At 38.8% G+C, this 19,537-nt stretch overlaps 2 protein-coding genes across 7 annotated transcripts in view; both read left to right on the forward strand.

Annotated features, from left to right (window-relative positions):
• Positions 1 to 792: 792 nt before the first annotated feature.
• LOC117818243 (cuticle collagen 2C-like) lies at positions 793 to 5,344 on the forward strand. Its single transcript, XM_034691012.1, has 4 exons — positions 793 to 884; positions 1,005 to 1,156; positions 2,430 to 2,567; positions 4,137 to 5,344. The coding sequence occupies exons 1-4, from the start codon at positions 793 to 795 to the stop codon at positions 4,253 to 4,255; spliced, it is 501 nt and encodes a 166-aa protein (XP_034546903.1). The 3' UTR covers positions 4,256 to 5,344.
• A 3,419-nt stretch (positions 5,345 to 8,763) lies between these two features.
• itga7 (integrin, alpha 7) overlaps positions 8,764 to 19,537 on the forward strand; it is a 47,950-nt gene continuing 37,176 nt past the window's right edge. The window contains exon 1 of one of the 6 annotated variants that reach the window (XM_034693748.1): positions 8,764 to 8,907. In XM_034693748.1, the coding sequence (XP_034549639.1) occupies positions 8,879 to 8,907 (29 nt within the window). In that variant the 5' untranslated portion in view covers positions 8,764 to 8,878. Of the gene's footprint in view, positions 8,908 to 11,644; positions 12,238 to 19,537 lie in introns of those variants that run through there. The other 5 variants (XR_004632689.1, XM_034693763.1, XM_034693728.1 and 2 more) reach the window with 5 other exon arrangements.

Genomic DNA, 19,537 nt, shown 5'->3' on the forward strand with positions numbered 1-19,537 from the left:
GGGTGGGGTTGACTTCATTGCATCCACACGCTGTACTACGTAACTGCACATAACAAAAATTAAATGAACAGATGTACTGAACAAATGTGTGGCCTTATTTGTTTTCGATACAAGGCTTTACTTTTTATCAACATGTAGATTGTATTATGTTCCAGTATTTGATGTAAAACATGCAAATTAAGTGTGTATTTTGACTTGATGATTGCAGCTATAGAGATTTAAAAAAAAAATGTTGCAAAAGTTAGATTTTTGAAAATGTGTTTATTGTTGTTGGTAGGTAAAGTCAACCATCTTAGCTTGATATAAAAATATCAAGTGGCACAAAGTCACCTAAAGTCAGGAATGCTGTTGGGTTACTTGCTATAGGGTGGGTCAGACAGGTTGAAACAGTCGTCGCACTGAAAAGTCAAAGTCATTTCCTCACTTAATCAGATCACAGCAGCAATGATTTCAAATGTCATGTCATGTTTTGTGGGTATTCTGTGTATGATCCTTTTACCGGCTGCATTTGGTGAGTTTCTTTTTTTTTCTTTTCTCAATTTATCTTTAGTCTTATGCAAACAGTTAAGAAGTGAAGCTTTGATACCTTATTCTGGTTGGTTGTGAGGTGCCACAGTCTTTCAGCTACACCTTTTATCTAACTCCAGTGAGACCAATCAGTTTACCTGCTAATCTGATCAGTTTATGTCATAACATAACTCCTTATCATGTTTACATGTTACAGCATCTGAATACTGCAGCACCTTTGTTGACCAAAATGGATACCAACATGAGGCACAGAAATGTAGCAATATGTACTGCTGTGGAACCTGCACCCAAATGGGCTGCTGCAGTGACAGGAGGTATCGCATAAGTAAAGAGGACCAAGAAGCCTGTTATGGAGGGTGGGCCCGTTTTAACCCCTTGTTTCTATCTTCATAGAAAAAAAGAGGAAAAATATTGATACAATTATGAAATATCTTAAAGAAAATAATCAATATTTGTTTGTTTGTTTTTTCCCCCAGCTCTACCAGCGACAAAAGAAACAAACTTTCTACTCTTCTGGGAAGCATCTTAGGGTCTGTATTACCTGTCTTGCTCTGCGTGGGTCTTGTCATCTGCTGTGTGGCTCCTTGCTGCTTGTTCTACAAGAAGTGCAGAAAAGGACGCAATCAAAGTAAAGCACATTTCTTTGTTACATTGTACAAGTTATATATATTGTGTATATATGTATTTATACAACCTTTACCATGCTTTGGAATGAGCTAACCTGACATGAGGTGGGGGCATACATATCTGTCAGAGCAAATGAACATTCATCTGGTTTCCAGCTTAATGTAATTTCTGTCAAACCAAGATTAATGTACAATTTTTTGCTAGGAGTTGGTTAATGTAGCATAGCGTAGATATTAGAAACAAGAACACTTGAGGGCCTCTTATCACATCTCTTATGTGTTGAATTTCAATTTTCAATCTTTATTTGTATAGCGCTAAATCACACCAAATGATGCCTTAAGATGCTTTTACAAACATAGCAGGGGAAGACCGTACTCTATGTTAAATTATTAACAAAGACTCAACATCAAGACAGGATATGATCCGGTCCTCTCTTACTGACAGGACTCGTCTTATCTCATCTTATTCCACCATGAGCATTGCACCTCGCAGTATTTAGCAAGTTACAGCAGCAAGGAAAAACTTTCTTTTAACAGGCAATAACCTCGAACAGAACCAGACTCAAGTTAGACAGACATCTACCTCAACCGAGTTGGAGTTAGAAAGAGGGATAGAGGACATAGAGAGAGAGCTATGATAGTGATGAGACGGGTAGTATTAGTATTAGTATTATTATTAGTAGTAGCAGTATTAGTAGTAGCTGTTGCTGCTGGAGTCTGCTGGAGTCCGGCACATCTACTGGAGTCTGGACCGTCCACTGCAGCAGGACGTCTACGGCAGCGATTCGTCCATGGTTTTATGGTCAGGGTGGCGCACGCTATTGTTGAAAAAACAACAAACAACACACCCTAAAGCATAGCTTGCATTATCTTTTATTTATGTGGCTTTGACCATGAATTACAAAGTCAAGATAATGACAATGTTAAAAATAAGGTTCAGACAGTAAACTCTTTGTGAAAATTCTTACTGAGGTAACAAAAACAGGAAAGAATTAGACCATCTGCACTATCCGATTTATTTTTGCAACCAATGGAGTCGCCCCCTAAAGCTTCTTTGTTGGGAACAAGAGGCTATGTTTGCTTTGAATATAATCTCTATGGTCAGAACCATTTGCCCAGTAACTCACTGAAAAGATTACAAAAGCAGCAAGGAAGAGGAAATCAATTAGCTTGTTTTCCAAAAATCTTTCCTTGAAATTCCCACCATTTCCTGCAAACAATGAGAGATTATTGCTTCTTTTTGTCTGACATCAAGCTCTGTAACCTATTTTTCAGATGCAGGTCACCCCAATGTAATCAACTTACCACAGAGGCCACACAACCCTGCACAGCCGACCAACCCGGGCTACCAACCTGTACCCGTTCAGCCTGGGTATGGAGGCCCCTCGGGCCCACCTGCATACCATGGAGGAAGTGAGTCATTTTTTAAATTTCAACAACTTTTTAAACCCTTGTACAGCACTGATTTATGAGGATATATACTATATCTATCCTATATTGACTTGCAGATTAATTATTCAATGCTGCATTGATAAGCCATAACATTGTGAGCACTGACAGGTGAAGTGCACAGCATTGATAATATCGTAACAACTTGTCCTTGGTGTTCATGTGTTAGGAGTAGAAAAAATGTATCTGGGTGGACTTAACAAGGGCCAATTTGTGATGACTAGACAACTAGGCAAAGGCATCTCTGAAACTGCAGCTCTTGTTCCTGGTCTGCAGTGGTCGATACCAAAAGTGCTACAAGGAAGGAAAACCAGGGAAACAGCAATAGGGCCATGCACTGCAAACATTAAAAAATTCTCATTAGACCTAAAATAAGCCAGATTGACTTTTAAAGTCCAGATATAGGATAAGATTCTTGAGAAAATATGAGATATTTATTTGGAGATGCTTTTAAGAAACATTTTGCTTTCAGCATTGTCAGATGTTTTTGACTAAAGCAATACAGTCCTTATTTTTGACTAATGATACATTGATGTTTATAGTAGATAAAAAGTGATATCATATTCAGTGTAACTTCATTTTTTGACCAAGATTAAACAAATCCACTGTGAAAAATGTAACAGTTTTGCAGTGTGACCAGCTAATACTCATTACTGCACGGGATGAGCAGAGTCTGGTCCGTGTGGTCCGATCTAAAGAGCTACTCAAGCGCAAATTGCTGAAAAAGTTCATGTTGGTTTAGATCTTTAGATGAGAAGGTATCAGATTACAAAGTGCATCATAATCTGTTGCATGGGGCTGAGTAGCTGCAGGCATGCACAATATTAGGCAGGAGGACATTAAGTTCTAGCTGATATATAAACAAACAAATGAGATGTCTTTTAGAAACACCAATGCTCATTTTTAAAGAGTGACTCCAGCTTATTGTCTTTTCATCAAAAAAATTAATAAATTATATTAACAATTAGTTGATCTCACTTAACTTTTTACATGTTACTTGACATCATTTTCATCCGTGCCATGGAGCTTCAATGTCAAATATGTGACTCACACTTAGAGCTCTCCTCTGTCTTGGATCAGAATGAAACTCTTCACATACGACAGAGCTGCTGCTGTGTCAGAAAATAAACGTCTCTTTGTTAAAAAGGGAAAAGTAAAGGACAAAGTCATTTAGGGACAAACTTAACTACAACTCCCATAATGCATTGTGGTGAAAAAAATCGAATCACAGAGCTCAAAGTGACAACAGATTTTACGACTTGTGTTCTAAAATATTTGTCTGAGATCAGATAAGGATCAGGAAATAATTATGGCTAAAAAATGAAAAAAGTAACATTTTAAGTTTGTTTGTGATAAATTATTAAGACTCTTTAGTAGAAACAACAGCCTCTGGTCTGAGATCTGCAAACAGCTGAAAAAAACTGAACACCTGCATCATGGCTTCCATGATTATTTAGTGAAAAAGAAAAGCAACATGTCCTTCTCAGCAAGAACAAACCCAAATGATGTTATGTTGTGTCTTTTCTTTCACAGATCCAGGTGCATTCTCTCCGGGTCAGCCCATGTACCCGCTCCCAAACCAGCCGTACGCAAATCCAGGGGGGATGTCACAGCCCGCCTACAACCCCGCTTACCCAAACCTGTTAACCTGAGACCATTATGCTGCATGATATAAAACTCCGGATATCACTCTATTCACAAGAGAATATGAAATCTGGGAATCTCAATGTATAGTAACAAAGGAAAGCCTAGTTACAGGGATTTAAAAAAATATTATGGGGAACAGATATTTTTGGGTTAATGTTTTCATAGTTCACATGCAAGTAGAAAAACACACATCTGAAGCCCTGGTGAGGGTGGTGAGAAAATTATAATTATATTATAAATAAATTATAATAAAATATATATAATAAAAAAACTAAACAAATGCACCCAGAGTTTCGAGATTTTAAACAGTTAAGATGAAACACATTATATACACAGAAATGTGTTCTAAAAGTTAACTCAGTCTTGGTTTAGTCTTAAACAATGAAGGATGCTGTAGGTTTAGCCTCCTTCAAAATGCACCCTGCACAGTGGTGACAGTAGAAAACCAGAAATTATGACTTTACCATAATTAACCTCATCTGCCACTAGAGGTCGCCTCTGCTCAGTGTTTGTTTAGGAAAGAAAGAAGGGTGTGTGTAAGATGTGTGCTGTTGCAAAGCATCTTTTTATTTGTGTTATTTGTAATAATGATTTAGAGAGGCTTAAAATTGTATTTTTACATCCAGGGAAAAAACTGGATGCAATGATTTTCTTGTTTTAATGTCAGAAGTAACTGATGAATGGCACCAAAGTAAACAATAACTCACATCATCTCCAGACATTGTGGAGTTCAGGGATAAAGTATTGTATTCAGTCGAAGTTCTTATGATTAGTATGTGTTCATAGTTTGAGAGGGTGCAGTGGGAAGGACTTTTTGTTTCAATACTTAGCTTGATTTTGGAAAACTGCTGTGTTAGACATCTAGTGCTTCTGCAATTCTAATCATGTAACCTTTGCTAATTTCAAAGCATTTACATTGTAGGATGGTTTAAAGTTTCTTCACATTTGATATATTATGGCTTTAATAGAGTTATATTGTTGAATGTATTCTGTTTAAAATATTGTCAGTCTTCTTTGTATAATAAAGGAAAATATTTTTTTTCCTGAGCTGGCTATTCTGCATGAAAAGAATAAACAGAGGTTACACATTTTGACTAATCAGTCCAAAGTCAGTCAATATTAATGGGAGGTTATTCATTTAAAGTATTTTCATGACCATCATCATTTTGTGCTTTTTTAAACCTGACCTCCCTACATGTCAAAGTTAAACATTTTATTTTTCAATCGATTTATCAAAAACATTTCAAGGTTGCAGCTTCAAGTGACAATTTGCTTCTTTTAAATGCAAATTTTATTCATTTACTATTAAACTCCAGTGAGGAGTTTTAGCTTGTTGTGAAAAAGACTGAAGTTAAACAAGTGTTGTGTTTTTTGAAAGGTTGTTGTGTTTTCTGTAATGTCGTCCTGTTTCCTGAAATGTTGTGTTTGCCCTTCGGGGCCACCGTACATACCCCTTTATAAGCTATACAAAAGCAAACTAGTTCATCAGCACAAAGAGCTATCATATCTATGTAACTATTTTTCATGTCTTAAACAACTGCCATGTGGTAGGTGTCACAGCTAAGAATCTCAGTGAGTTTCTCATTGGTTGTTTAAAACACTGCTTACACATGTACAAGAAGGGTTATTTGAATATTTAACAGTATAGTATCTGTACTTTTATCAAGGTAAAACATCTGAATATGTTCTGCAGCTGGCTGGTTTGAACTAACAGTTTTGTGCACTATGTTGGGAAAGATATCTGTTTCCTACTCCTGCCAAAAATTAAGATTTTTGTAGCTGCAGTATGAGCAACATGTGTGGTGATGATGACCAAATGAGGAAGTTTTGGAGCAAAAGACATTTTGATGCTTTGCAGCTTTGCACATGAAACCATTTTTCTGGTGGTTTCAAAACAAGGATTTGGTCATGAATGCAGCATCGATACAAAACAGAGACTCTCTTTCCTTTTATAACCCTCTTACAAGGAAATCAGTGTTGGTTTTAAAATCTATCATGTTATAACTGAATGTTACAGTCAAGGCAAACCACTGTGCTCACTTTAGCCTCTTCCTGTGGGATCATGCAGTTTAATAGCCACAGTGGGTGGACTTGCATTTAATCCCATAATAACCAGCACTCCCTCTTAAAGCATCCCACTCTCTCCATCAATCAATACAGTAATAGTGCTGACTGTGCCTATCTCAGTCATAGAAGTAAAGGAGGGCTATAACAGGAAAGATGACCCTGCCTGTACGTATTGCTCCCTGCGCTCCATCTAAAATAAGATATCTCCTTGAAGTGTGGCTCAGACTGCTAATGAGCACTCGTTCAGGGATTCCAGAGTCATGAACACTGTGGCAGATAATCTTTACAGCCAGCCATCATTACAGCTCTCCTCATCTCTTTGCTTCTTCTCTCTGCTCATTTCTTCCATCCTTCGATCTGACTGTGCTTTGTTCTGTCTGAAGGCATTCTTGTTTGGCCTTCTGCCCGAGCTGCCATTAGGATGTTTTCAGCATTTTCTGGACATCCCACGCACACAATGTCTTCTTTCTCATTTTTTAATACTCAGTGGGAACACTTCTGGTATTTGTGTATAAAATGGGAGCTGCCTTGAACATGGAGCACATGCATACTTGATATCAGAAATCAACTTTTTGATGAAGTTTTAGATAATTATTCACTGGTCTGCAAAGAGCCTGTGTGTGTGTGTGCATTTGTGTGTGTGGGTGCAAATGCTGACAAAAGCACCAACTCCCCAATGAATGATGTCTTACTCTATCCAAGATGCTCCACAGAGATACAGAGTAGCTGAACTTTCCCACATGCTTGGAAACATCAACAAACTGTGAAGCCTTATTTATGTCTTGATATTGTAGAATCAGCCCCATTATCAAGAACATGTGATTAAAAAAAAGAAGTTTGGGATTTTTACATCTTTTCCATGAGTGTTGTGGATTTCCAACAAACATACTTAAAATCGAACTCTGTGTTGTTGCTTTTACAGTGTCACTAGCTAGCTGGATAGATTGCTTTAAAAATTCACAAGGATTCAAGGTACCTGTGTGGTGAATACAAACTTTGTTAATTACCAGCAGATTCCCTTTTTTCATTTTAGTGAAATGTTTGACTAGTATTTTGAACCAACCTTCACCTTTTGTGAAGCACTTTGGGCTGCATGCTTGTATGTCTGAAAGATGCTACATAAAAACAGTTGAATTGAGTTTATCAAGATGATAAACTTTTATCTTTGACGTATAACTTAACTGTATCATCAATCAGCTTTTTTTTTAATCGTCATCCATTTAGTTTTCTTTATGACCAAATACCCACAAAACTGATGAAATGTCCATCGTGTCAGCTCTTCTAGGTGTTTTTTAAAAAACAACATGCTGAGAAGCTGGAGAAAGACAATGAAACTGTTTAATTTTAATGGCCTATATGGCTGCTTCATAAGCATTTTAGCATTGTTGTTGAGATGATGTTAACTTGCTAACCCTAGTGTTAAGTTCAAAGCACTGCTCTGAGCACAGATGCTAGAATTACTGTCTGCTCTTAGTTTTGTTATCAAGGCTGAATTTCACTCCTGAGTATAAGGAAGAGAGGGAAAAAACATAAATCCTAAAATAGTTTATCCTCAACTAGAAGATAGGCTAAGCCAGCCCTGTTCCATTAGCGGCCCGAAAGCAACCCTCGAGTGGCCCGAAAGCAACTGCCGAGTGATTGTGACTTGGGTCCAACAAGAAAAACATCTTTTACTAACACTGACAAGTTCTTACAAAAAATCATTTATGCACTTTCAGATGTGACCGAAAAAAAATATTAACTTAACTTTGGTCACTGTTTGCTAAAAATGCCCGGCCCAGCTCATGTCCTTAGTCTGAAAATCCGGCCTGACCAAATATTTAATTGATTAGACCTGAGCTAAGCTAACACTTCAGCTATGTTAGCCAAACAGTGTAATTCAATTTTTTATTATGGGAGTATCAGTTGTGCTGCTGTAAAAATATACCATTCCATACAAATCAATGTTTCCAAGAATTGGCAAATCATTTTGACAGAAATACATAGGTTGGATAAAATAATATACAATCTTGTCAGAATAACACAACAAAACTCAAATTCATCCTCCAAAAATATATTGTAAAGCTAAATCAGCACATCTCTGGTGTCACAAACACAGTATTTTAAACCCCATGGAGATACTACAGACCTGTTATAGTAAATAGGTATAAGTATTATAAGTAGGATTCAATTTAAGCTGCGGTTAATGTATCTAATAAACTAACAGTTGAATGTATAGTGAGGACTTATCACTTAATTAATAATAATAATTCATAGGATTTATATAGCGCTTTTCTTGATACTCAAAGTCACTGTACATAAAATAAAAGTAAGAATAAAACAGGTGAATAAAACAAAACAAGGAAAGAAATGGAGCGGGGGTAGAGGTCATGTGTTGTATGCTTTTTTGAACAGGTAGGTCTTGAGGTGGTTTTTGAATGATCACTTCTTTATACCACATGAGAACAGCAGGGGGCAGAGAGTGATTGACACCAGGGTCGACCTCCTCATGCCAGTAAAATCACATGAGAGGATTCAGCTTCAGCCTCATCCTTGCAATAACCTGACGAGTGGAGACACTGATGATAGTGCTTGGAGACATTAATCTCAGGTCAGTTTTAATCCTTTTTAATGTCCAAGTTTTGTTAAGGAACTCTAGTGCTTCTCCAGCTTTACATCAACGCCACCACCAAATCCTCAACATGGGTGTAGTCAACATGACGCTCTTTGAAAGAGAACAAAACCAGCAAAAAATGAGCTTATTTATACTCCTAGAATAAAAACTGTAAGTGATTGAAAGTATGGAAGCATATGCAACATCCACCTGGTTTATAATTTTGAAAACAGGAAAATCAATCAACTATTTTCAATTAAAGCTGAATGAAGATGAAGTCATGATGACCATTGTACAGCACTGCTTGTTGTTTTGTTTGCTTTGTGCTTCTGGTATCATATACCAAATGCAAAAACACGTGTGCTTAACTTCGAATTGCGGATAATGAGGATGCTAACTGTTAGCTGCTCTGTGGTACTGTGATGAGAAATAAGGAGGATTTAGGATTCAGAGTCAGTGACTTCTGTCACGGGTTTTCTGCATCTGGCATCAGCTGCAGCTAACAGGTGATGCCAGCTACCTTGATAGCTTGTTTACATTGAATGAATTCGACCCAACCAGGACCCAACATGGACCTGTACTGCAGTTTACAGATTTTTTCGATTGCTTAAACACTATTTTGAAAACAGGGCCCATTTTGTCAAAACACTACACACAATTCACACAACCACACATACAAGTAGTAGAACACCTCAGATCCTTTGCAAAATGAAACACTCTTGTAAAAACTTTACACTAATTTATCAAAACCATATTTTGTTACCATATGAAACACAGATATTTTATATGACTTCATTCCATTTGAACCAGTTACACACTGCTGTTGCTAACCTAAAACACTTATAGCAGTTCTACTTCTCAGTGATAAGAGCACTGTAAGTGAAGTACTAGGGATGCACCAATCCTACTTTTTAGGTCCCGATACCGATATCGATATCGATATCGATATCGATACCTGGGTTTTGGTATCTGCCGATATCGATACTAGCAGATCCGATCCCGGTATTGATTTGACAATCTCTATTCCTTACAGGTGACATAACATGCAAAATTGACTTTTTAATGGTTCTCTACCTGAAATTTGTTTCCCTGGCATGTCTACAAACCCCCCCGAAAATGAAAAAAATCCATTCTGCCCTTGTTTTGATTTCTCAACCTTTCTATAAATGTGTGCTGAAACGAGCCGTTTCAGTTTTCAGTGTTTTTCATACGTCACAACGACATCCGGTCTGTAACGGAAGTCAGAGCTCGGAGCTTGTTCAGCCCATAGACTGTATAAAATACAACTCAACCCCTCCTCCGTTTTTCATTACCTGCACAAATGTGTGCTATCAAGGAGCTTAGGAGGGAGGCATGCTAGTTTTAGGCTGTCTTAATAACCACAAAGGTCGGTTTTACTCCCCACGTCTGCAAATTTGAAGTGGTGCAGATCTGGGTCGATGTTTTGCTCCTTGAGTGTAAGGTTTTGATAATTGTGTAATACTTTTGATTTTAGTGTTTGTTCAGTCGAAAAAAAACTGTTATGTTCTGTTCTTTAAATCCCTGGTTGCTGTTTGGATGAGCTCGAATTGGCCTAATATTTTTGGGTGATATTATATAGTCCTTGAACAGTATGCTTTTTCATTGTTTCATAATGGTGGTTTGTCTGTGTTTGCATGTGATAGTAACACTTTTTATTGTTTGTTGATACAAAATACTCATAATAAGCACCTGTTTTAAACAACCCAGCCCCCATACCTCCCCACAGTCACTATCCCCTGGCTCCGCGCCTGGACCTTTGGGATACTTTCTCACACAGACCTTGCACTTTTAGTTTCAAAGAAATGTTTTACAGCTAAAAGTTAACATAAATATTATCATTTTATCATTTTTCCAATCCTAAATGTCTGGGTTACATTCAATGACTAAAAGGGGGAATCTTTACTTCAAATTAAGTATTTAATCTCTTGTTGGTGTGCATTTGCTGTGTGCGTGTGTGAGGTTTATTGTGCTGAACAGTTGAGGTGTCACACTGACAGCTGCACACAAATTGACACAGAAATGGAAATCAGCAGGTTAAAGAACAGCTGTTAGCTAGAGGACTGAACTTTGTTTCAGTGACTTGTAGAGGGGGAAAAAAAGTGGAAATTTGGAGAATAAAAAAAGTCACCCTTACTTCACTTAGATGGAGCAATTTTCTTGATTATGTCTCTGTGAACATTGCTATGTCACAGCTCATCCGCTTCTAGCACTCTCCCTTTTTGAGAAGAGCTAAAGGTCTGTAATAAAGTTTCCTGGGTCACTGTGCACATTTTGGCTCCTTTTGTCTCCCAGATTCATTCCAGATCGCTGCCACCAGACTTCAGACGTCAGGGCTTTCAAGCTCTGAGTACAAAAAAAAAAAACCTTTTAAGACTTCTGTAGCTTTTTAACTTTCAGATTGTAACTCCTTTTTACATTCCTCTGATCTACAAGCACCTGCAGCAAAGAGCGTCCACAGAAAGAGGCAGTTCGGAGCGTGTGAACTCGACAGATAAAACAGTCTGCTGTCTTTTCACCCTCTCCCTCGCTCTCTATTCAATCGCCTTCAAGTATCTTGACAACCTTGCCTGGTATTTTGGCAGCAGTCCCTTGAGTGTTGATGTCAGCTGAGAGAGGGGAGGGGGGGCATGGGGGGACTGAGAGAGAGAGAGAGAGAGAGAAAGATAAAGAGAGAGAGGGGATGGGGGGTAGGAGTGAGCGGGCTATTCAAGGCACTTGTCCTCTGTCTCCCTCTGAGCTTAGAGGAGGGGGGAGGCGCACATGCATTGAGAGAAACGCACACACACTCTCTCTCTCTCTCTCTCTCTCTCTCTCTCTCTCTCTCTCTCTCTCTCTCACACACACACACATATACTAGTGGCGACCACATTTCTACAGCCTGCTCTCCAGACTGACAGCAGCAAACGGAGTTGAGAGCCAGCACGATTGAGCAACGAGAGGACTAGAAAGAGGACTGGGAACAAGGCAGAGGAGAGGACGGGACAGAGGATTTTCTCTCTCCTTTTTTTTCACCCTCTTTTAGCTCTAAGGGAGCCATACAAGGAATCTTCCCCCTGAACTTGCTCCGCTTCAGGACCTGCAGCCTGCCATGGCAGCCTCGGTGGGACATGGGAACACTGTCTCCCTCTCATCTGGTTCCTCTCATCCTTGGACTTCCCTCCTCTGGGCTCTATTGACCCTCGTAAGCCTTGTGCAGGGGTTTAACCTGGATACTACTCACACTCTGCATAAGTTGGGAGACCGGGGCACCTTTTTTGGTTTCTCTTTAGCACTTCACCAACAGCTAACCCCTGAGCCTCAGAGCTGGTGAGTGTCTGAATGCGGCACTGAGCTTGCCCTCAGTGTCCTGTGTGTGTGTTTGTGTGTGTGTGTGTGTCTGTGTGTGTCTGTGTGTTTGACTTTTTGTTGCAGCTCACACACGTCAATGTGTCGCACCTGCTCCTCGTGAAAAACATCCAGTGTAGCATGAATTTCCATTTTTAGAGCAGTAAAAAGCAGAGACTTTAGTCAGCATTTCTGTGCTCCAGCAGTCCTTGCATTTGCTTAATCATTGCTTCTCTCATAACTCTGATCAGAAGTGGGTGCAGGATGTTTTAGCATGTTTATGGGCAGAAAGAGTGGGCAGAGCTCTGAGTGATTAGAGGATGATTTACAGTAAGTGGAGAGAGAGGATGAGATCAGGCTTGCTGATTCAGCAAATGGTGATTTCTGAATAGAAGAGAAAAAGGGTTTTGAAGTGATTGATTTTAAGATCTGGAGCTGGTTCTTCCTTGATACTAGTGGGATGGAGATGCAGAGATGTGTGTGTGGTTGTGTGCAAAGATGAGTTGCACATGTTGTCTGTGAGAGTGTTTCTTAAAGTGGGGTCTGGAGACACAGGGAACATTCAGGAGTCCCTAGCATTCACTATCATTTAATTCATAGTGAACATGATAGCAGGATGGAAGACCAACTAAGATGTTCCAAACCCTTTCTATCTAGACTTAATAATCCTATCAGATGGGGAATTCTGAGTTTTGCCTCAGTTTCCTCTAGATGAAAAAGTTAAATAACTACTGGACTATTGCACCATTTGTTCTTTGATCCTCTTATCTAACACTCAAAAGTTCCAATTCTGGATTCCCCAGAAATCATGAACACATTATAACAATGGGTCCTATTGAAAATCTATGCCAGTAACTATAATATCAAGACTTTGAAAAGAGTCCACCTCCCCCGAAGCTCTGCGGTTAATTTTTTCGTGTCATGAGTTGTCAAAACGGTGTTGCAATTGGGTTGCTTTGGATTTTACAGAGTGTTCTAGCCCTCAGACCAGACGGTTACACTGTGTCTTCTCATACAAATTTAGCTCCTGAACATTGCCATTTGTGTACAACTTGGAAAGTGTTGGCTAAAACTTTTTAAGGAAAATTGTCAGCAGTGTTAGCTAGGGATGCTCTGAAGTGACTCATTTTGTAGTCGTTTAAATGGAAATTAAAATTCTGAATATCCAACAAATCTAAAAGCAAGAAAGAACTCAAAGTTGTCAAAGTTTAGCTTAGTTTATTCAACACAGCAAGACAAGTCACAGGTCGCAGAGTCTGCGTTTGGACGATGTCAATGGGTCTGATGAATGTGGCTAATGTTAGCAGAGCTAGCGGTGCCAGCTTTCATCCTCCCTGCATGTCAACGTCCACATGCCGGTGTTAGTTACCCATCGCTCTGGTCTAGTTATCCAGACACAGCTTACGTACAATCGAAAAAAACGCCAAACTGTGCCACGCTACGTGATGCCTCCCATCATCTGTGATTGTTCACAACCGGTAGTGGTCATCATCAACTGGGGCTACAGCTCCGGCTAGTGGCACAACAGCTCAGACACATCATATGCCCCAATTTTAGGCCAACGGTACTCAATGTACTGGCACTAGTAATTCTAGTGATGACGTTTAATCGTGTTGTCGACTAAACGCACACATCCCAAGTGTTAAAGCAATGCATAGGCGTGTTAGTTAAACATAAATACAACCACATGTGAAAGAAATATTCAGATTTTGTACCCACCTTACAGCACTTCGTTGAATGAATGATATCCTATGTAAATGAAAAGTACAACTTAAACAATCTTCACAAAAATACTCAAACCATACTTATAGAACTGTATTGTGCAGAAATAAAGGCCCATTTAAAGGTCATGCTGTAATTTTTTTAGGTATTAGTTTGAAATCACACATACATGCTCTGTGCTGTTATTACAGCACCCTTTTTTCTGCATCAGTTGGAAGCGGAGCTACTTTAAAGTGTGACACCTTCCGTTTTGCAGCAATTTCAGACATTAGAAATAACAATTATGAAATTGTGTTTTTTTTTTACTCTGATTGAGTGTTTTTTTTGTAGTGCATAAATAAGTATCAGTATTAATTTCAGTCTGTTTCCTAACAAGTTAAAAACTCCTCACAGGAGCTTTAAGTACATCATATTTTACACAATGCGTTATATTTTAGAACATCATGCAGTATCCCAGTGCTTTTTTGAAGAAATTTAACTTGCCAAAAAAAACAAATGAAGTGAAGTATTCCTTTCTGAATTATGGTGAGCTGAAATATAAAGCTGTATAAAATGTAAATACAGGAATACGTTTACTACAGGTTCCCGTTTTGGAGCTCCACATTTATCCGTCTGCTCCTCGGTTTACTCTGGCTGGAGTCGTCCTGTCGCCTGGTGAGACCGGTGACATCAGCATCACAGACATATAGACAGTCAGAGGGGGACTCATGTCACCCCTCTGAAACATTGACACTGTCCAGCAGCATTCCTGGAACTTATTTTTATGACTAACTTGAAGCTTAAAGTATGAGTGGAAAGTATGCCAACTGATGTGGCCCATTTCAAAGTGCAAACAGAGCACTTTGAAAGACTCCTGAGAAAATGCCCATAATGCACCAGTGGAGTTAGTGCCAGGAGAAGACAGTCAATAAAGTAAGCTGATGTGCTGATGTGATGCATCTACTGGAAGAGAGTGATGAATAACTCTGTTGCCAGTATGCTGTTACGTATCATATCTTATTCTGTACGCAAAGATGACTCTATGATGAGTTCATACCATAGAGCTATTTTCACATCACTTTTATTCTTAAAGTCAGCATTTTAAGGATTATGAGGTCATAAGTCACATTATGTCATTTCACTTTCTACCTGAATTATCGAATTGATTTCCCAACATACAGGTTATTGTGTTGTGAGAATTATTTATCTGATGATGCCACCTTTTCTCATACTCATAAATACATAGCAAATTGACTTGTTCTTGCCTTTAATTCCATTTACCTTTATATAAATCCAAATTTGTTTCCAAAAACGTTACACATCCAGTACCAGCCATCTCTTATAGCTCTGTTTTTGGTCTCTACCAACAGCAGGAGGACATATTTGGCTATTGAGTGAATAAATGCTAATTCCTTTTAGCTAGTTGCTTACTACACTTGTCCACCATTTGATGATGAGCTGGTACAGTGTACTGAGGCTTTTTAAAGACTTTCATAGAAAACCTATGAAGAGTTGAGAAAGAACCAAAATACCAAATTCACTGACCTGACAGCTGAATGGTTTTAAGATAGCTTTGAAACCTTGGATCTCATCCGTTTGTTTCCACATTGTCATTTGTTATTTTTTTTTTTAAAACAAATGATCAATTATAGCTGTTTTGAGTTTATCTAGAAAATGCTAAATTACTCCTAACACCATCCAAGCTATAGTCTTGTTCAGGATAAGTTTTAATTCAGTAATCGTTTTTCAATTGCTTCTTTTTTTAAACGTAAAAACCACCAACACTCTTTGTTTACTGTCTTAAACGCCAACAAAATAGCAGAATCCATCAAAAGTGGGGGAATCTCAAACCACCAATTGTTTGACATTTTGACCTGACAAATGATGAAAGCTACCAGTCCATTGAAAAAAATAGTGAATTTGTTGTTTCAACCCTACATGATTGTACATTGTGCATTTTCTGCTTCCTTACAGCCCCCCAAAGTCCCTTTAGAAATGGAGAACTTGAACTCAGGAGTAAGACCTCAGAGTCCTTAATGGTACAGCTATTAAAGCTCAATGGGTGTTTCATCTCCACTTTGGACTCTTGGAGTTTTCATATTGCTCTGATCGGAGAGAAATATATTATTCAGATAGCAACACAGCAATTATCTCTCCTGTCTGAATAATACATTTCCATTAAGCTCTATGCTCATGCTCTCTGCAACTCAGATTTGGGAGGTTATTTTTCGAAAGGGGCTCCCATTACCCTTCCTGTTCGTCTGATGTACCAGCTCCAAATAATATGTTCCTAACATACTGTAATCAGAAGCTGTTGACTCATTTTCTCTTCATATAAAGGAGGTTTGGGTTACTGTTCCCTCTGGTCATTCTGTGTCGCCTTCATTGTGTGTTTGTCACCAGATTCAACAGTGAAAATGATATCAGTGCTTTGATGCTTTGTCCTGTGCTTACTCATGGCTATATCATACAACCAATAATGTTAAAGTGCCAATAGAAATCAGCTTAGTCACACTGGCTTCTTGTGGGGTTTCTTCTTCTCTGGTTTTGTTGTTGGAGGCCCTGGAAAAAAAGGTTTCATGTATTTCGTCATGGAAGGCTCCACAATATTGGGGCACACTGAGCTCCACATAATTATCTTTTTGTTCAGTTTTACAGTGTCTCCTCAGTCCAGGCTTGTGGCTACCCCAAACTGCTCCTTTTCACTATGGCACCAAAGGTCAACCCCATGTGACACAATGATCTCATACTGACTGATGTGCTGTAACAGATCCTTTTCAGCGACATGTTTGGAAGTATGCCACACTCAGATTGAAACTGGGGCCTTGATCTGCTTTTTCAGCATTCTGTTACTATGAAACTATCAGACTTTGTTGCTCTTGACCCGACACAGGGGCGCAGCTGAACTTAGGGGGCTTCTCCTGCTGCTGCTAATGCCAGACACAGGATGAGACAGGAGGGTATTTCAGTTTGAGTTATGTGTGCGTTTGCTATTTATACAGCTATGAGAAGTGCTTCCGCTAATAGTTCACCGCCTAGTGAAGACAGGAAGCCCCCAGAGCTTAATCCCACCACTGCTAACCTGCCTCAACTCTGCTACTGTACGGATAACAGATAACAGTCAAATACAGCAACATCTGTGTCTTATTGGGTTTTAATGGGAAAATATGTTGTTACAGTAAATGTAGTAACACAAAATCTTATCAAGTTTGACTGTCACATATGCAGTCGTTAACACTGACATAATTTCAAATTCTTAGTTACCAAGCTACAGAGCATGCCTGACAAATTAATGAAAAAATATCAAAATATGATCCAGTAAAGCCCCCTTAATATGAATTTACAAATGTGTGGTACCTGCAGCAATTGTATCATCCAACAAGCAAGCTAATCTCTGAAGTAACATTAGGTAAGAGTGTTTTTGCAACCAGGCACCCATACACCTTTGTAGTACTTTGCAATAGGCTTTTATGTGACCCCAGATTCATCCTTGTTAGGCCACTATCTCCTTTCTTTCTAGGCAAGGCAAGGCAGCTTTATTTGTATAGCGCATTTCATACACAAGGGCAACTCAATGTGCTTTACATTAAAACATTAAAAGCATTGGAGACATTCAGACAGGCATAAAAGAACACAATTAAAATGACATATGATAAAACAGAAAATAAAAGGAAAATTAGAAATATATTAAAAATTACATCAAAATTTTAATTTAAAGTGGGTTAAAATAATCTAAGATAGGAAGGCAGTGGCAAATAAAAAAGTCTTAGTCTTTGATTTAAAAGAGGTGAGAGTTGGAGCAGACCTACAGCTTTCAGGGAGTGTGTTCCAGATATGTGGTGCATAATGACTAAACGCAGCTTTGTCCATCAACAGCAATTTGACTCTTTGACTCCCTACCATTGACTTTATATTAATATGTACCATGTACCACCATCTCCTCCCATTGTGAAAAGTGAAGCCAAAACATCACCTCTATTAGAGCTGACATATTGCGCTGTGCAGAAGCAATCTGGTTTAACTGTGAGGCTGACGTCAGCCTATCTCACTGAAACTCACATTTTCACACACGGTCTACAGCAGAACAGATTCTTGTTGTAATTTGAAGCAGACACTCATGGCTATTGAAAGTTCAATGACTCTTGAGTTAGTGTTTATGTTTCCACTCACTGTCTCCTCTTTCCTTTGCTTATCTGGTAAAGAACTTGGCAGGAGCCAATCATGATGCCACAGCCCCCTTGTCAACACTTGCACATAAATCAGAATAATAGGAAAACTGCTTTGCAGAAAGCATGTTTGAAAAATAATTATTTGACATGTACTTTAATTTTGTAGTTTGACCCATGTTCTATCTGTTATAATGGAAGAGGCAGACTTTGAGAACAATAATGCAGCCAGTCACTAGGGGGAGCTGTAAAGGTTTTGGCTTCCCTCTGGGTAGCTGTTGTCTTCTCCATCATGTTATAAAGTCTATCATTAGTACTAGGAATTGTAAGCTAAAATGTATGTGTACTGCCAGAAAGCATAGTTTCGAGGCAGATGGCTGTCTAACATGAGTCTGGTTCTGCACAAGGTTTCTGCCTGTTAAAAGGAAGTTTGTTCTTGCCGCTGTACTGCAAAGTGCTCTGCTCATGGCGGATTAAGTTGAGATCAGACTGAGTTCTGTCTGTAAGAGGGGACTGGATCTTATCCTGTCTTGATGTTGGGTCTTTGTTAATAATTTAACACAGAGTATGGTCTAGAACTGTTACATTGGCGTAAGTATAAATTTATAGCTGTTATAATCAGGCAAATAATTGCATGGTGTTGCCTTGTGACTCTAAGGCCATGCTATCTGCCCTGAAAGGCTATACAGAAGCACTGCATTTATGTGGGTTCAATGCTAGCATCAACAGGCTATTGTGCTTACAATGACAGTCCTAACAAGCTGATATTTAGCCAGTTGAAATGTCAGTATGTCCACATCATGGTGGTGCTCGAGGTGCAGAAAAAGTATCACCAAAGTCAGTAGGCGTCAACCTCTGGTGGACATGAATGTAGCAACACAGTTTTACAGAAATCCATTCAGTAGTGTTGGAAATATTTCTCCTTTGGGGGAGTAGTTGACCGGCTGCCAGATCCTTCCTTTGAAGTGCAGTGTTGCAAGTATGGCTGATAAAGCAGTCTGTTGTAGTGCTGATAATGTACAGTCAGGATTTGATGGTTCTAGATACGGTAAGATGTATAGTAGATAAGCCATAGATCAACCCCACAGCAGCAGAAGCATCTCACAGAAGAAAAGCTTGTAAATAATACTGTACTTAACGTGTGCACTGGAAAGTATTTCATCTTTCATTTTTATGGTGTTTCTGTATGTTGATCTCAACCTCATGATTAAATGTAAAGGATTTAGAGAGCTCTGATAAAGGTGGGGGATGGTCGTTCTCTTTTGCTGCTCTGATGGGGGCCATAAATCTTTTGTTATTGTTTCTGAGGGATCTCTCAAAAGCCTTAAAAGAGAAAGAAATGTGCTTCTTCTCCAGTTTCACCTAATCCTTCACCTTTATTTATTTCAATCTTGACAGTCTCTGTCTGGATTTAC

This window comes from Notolabrus celidotus, chromosome 1 (genome assembly GCF_009762535.1).
Source record: "Notolabrus celidotus isolate fNotCel1 chromosome 1, fNotCel1.pri, whole genome shotgun sequence".
Taxonomy (NCBI): domain Eukaryota; kingdom Metazoa; phylum Chordata; class Actinopteri; order Labriformes; family Labridae; genus Notolabrus; species Notolabrus celidotus.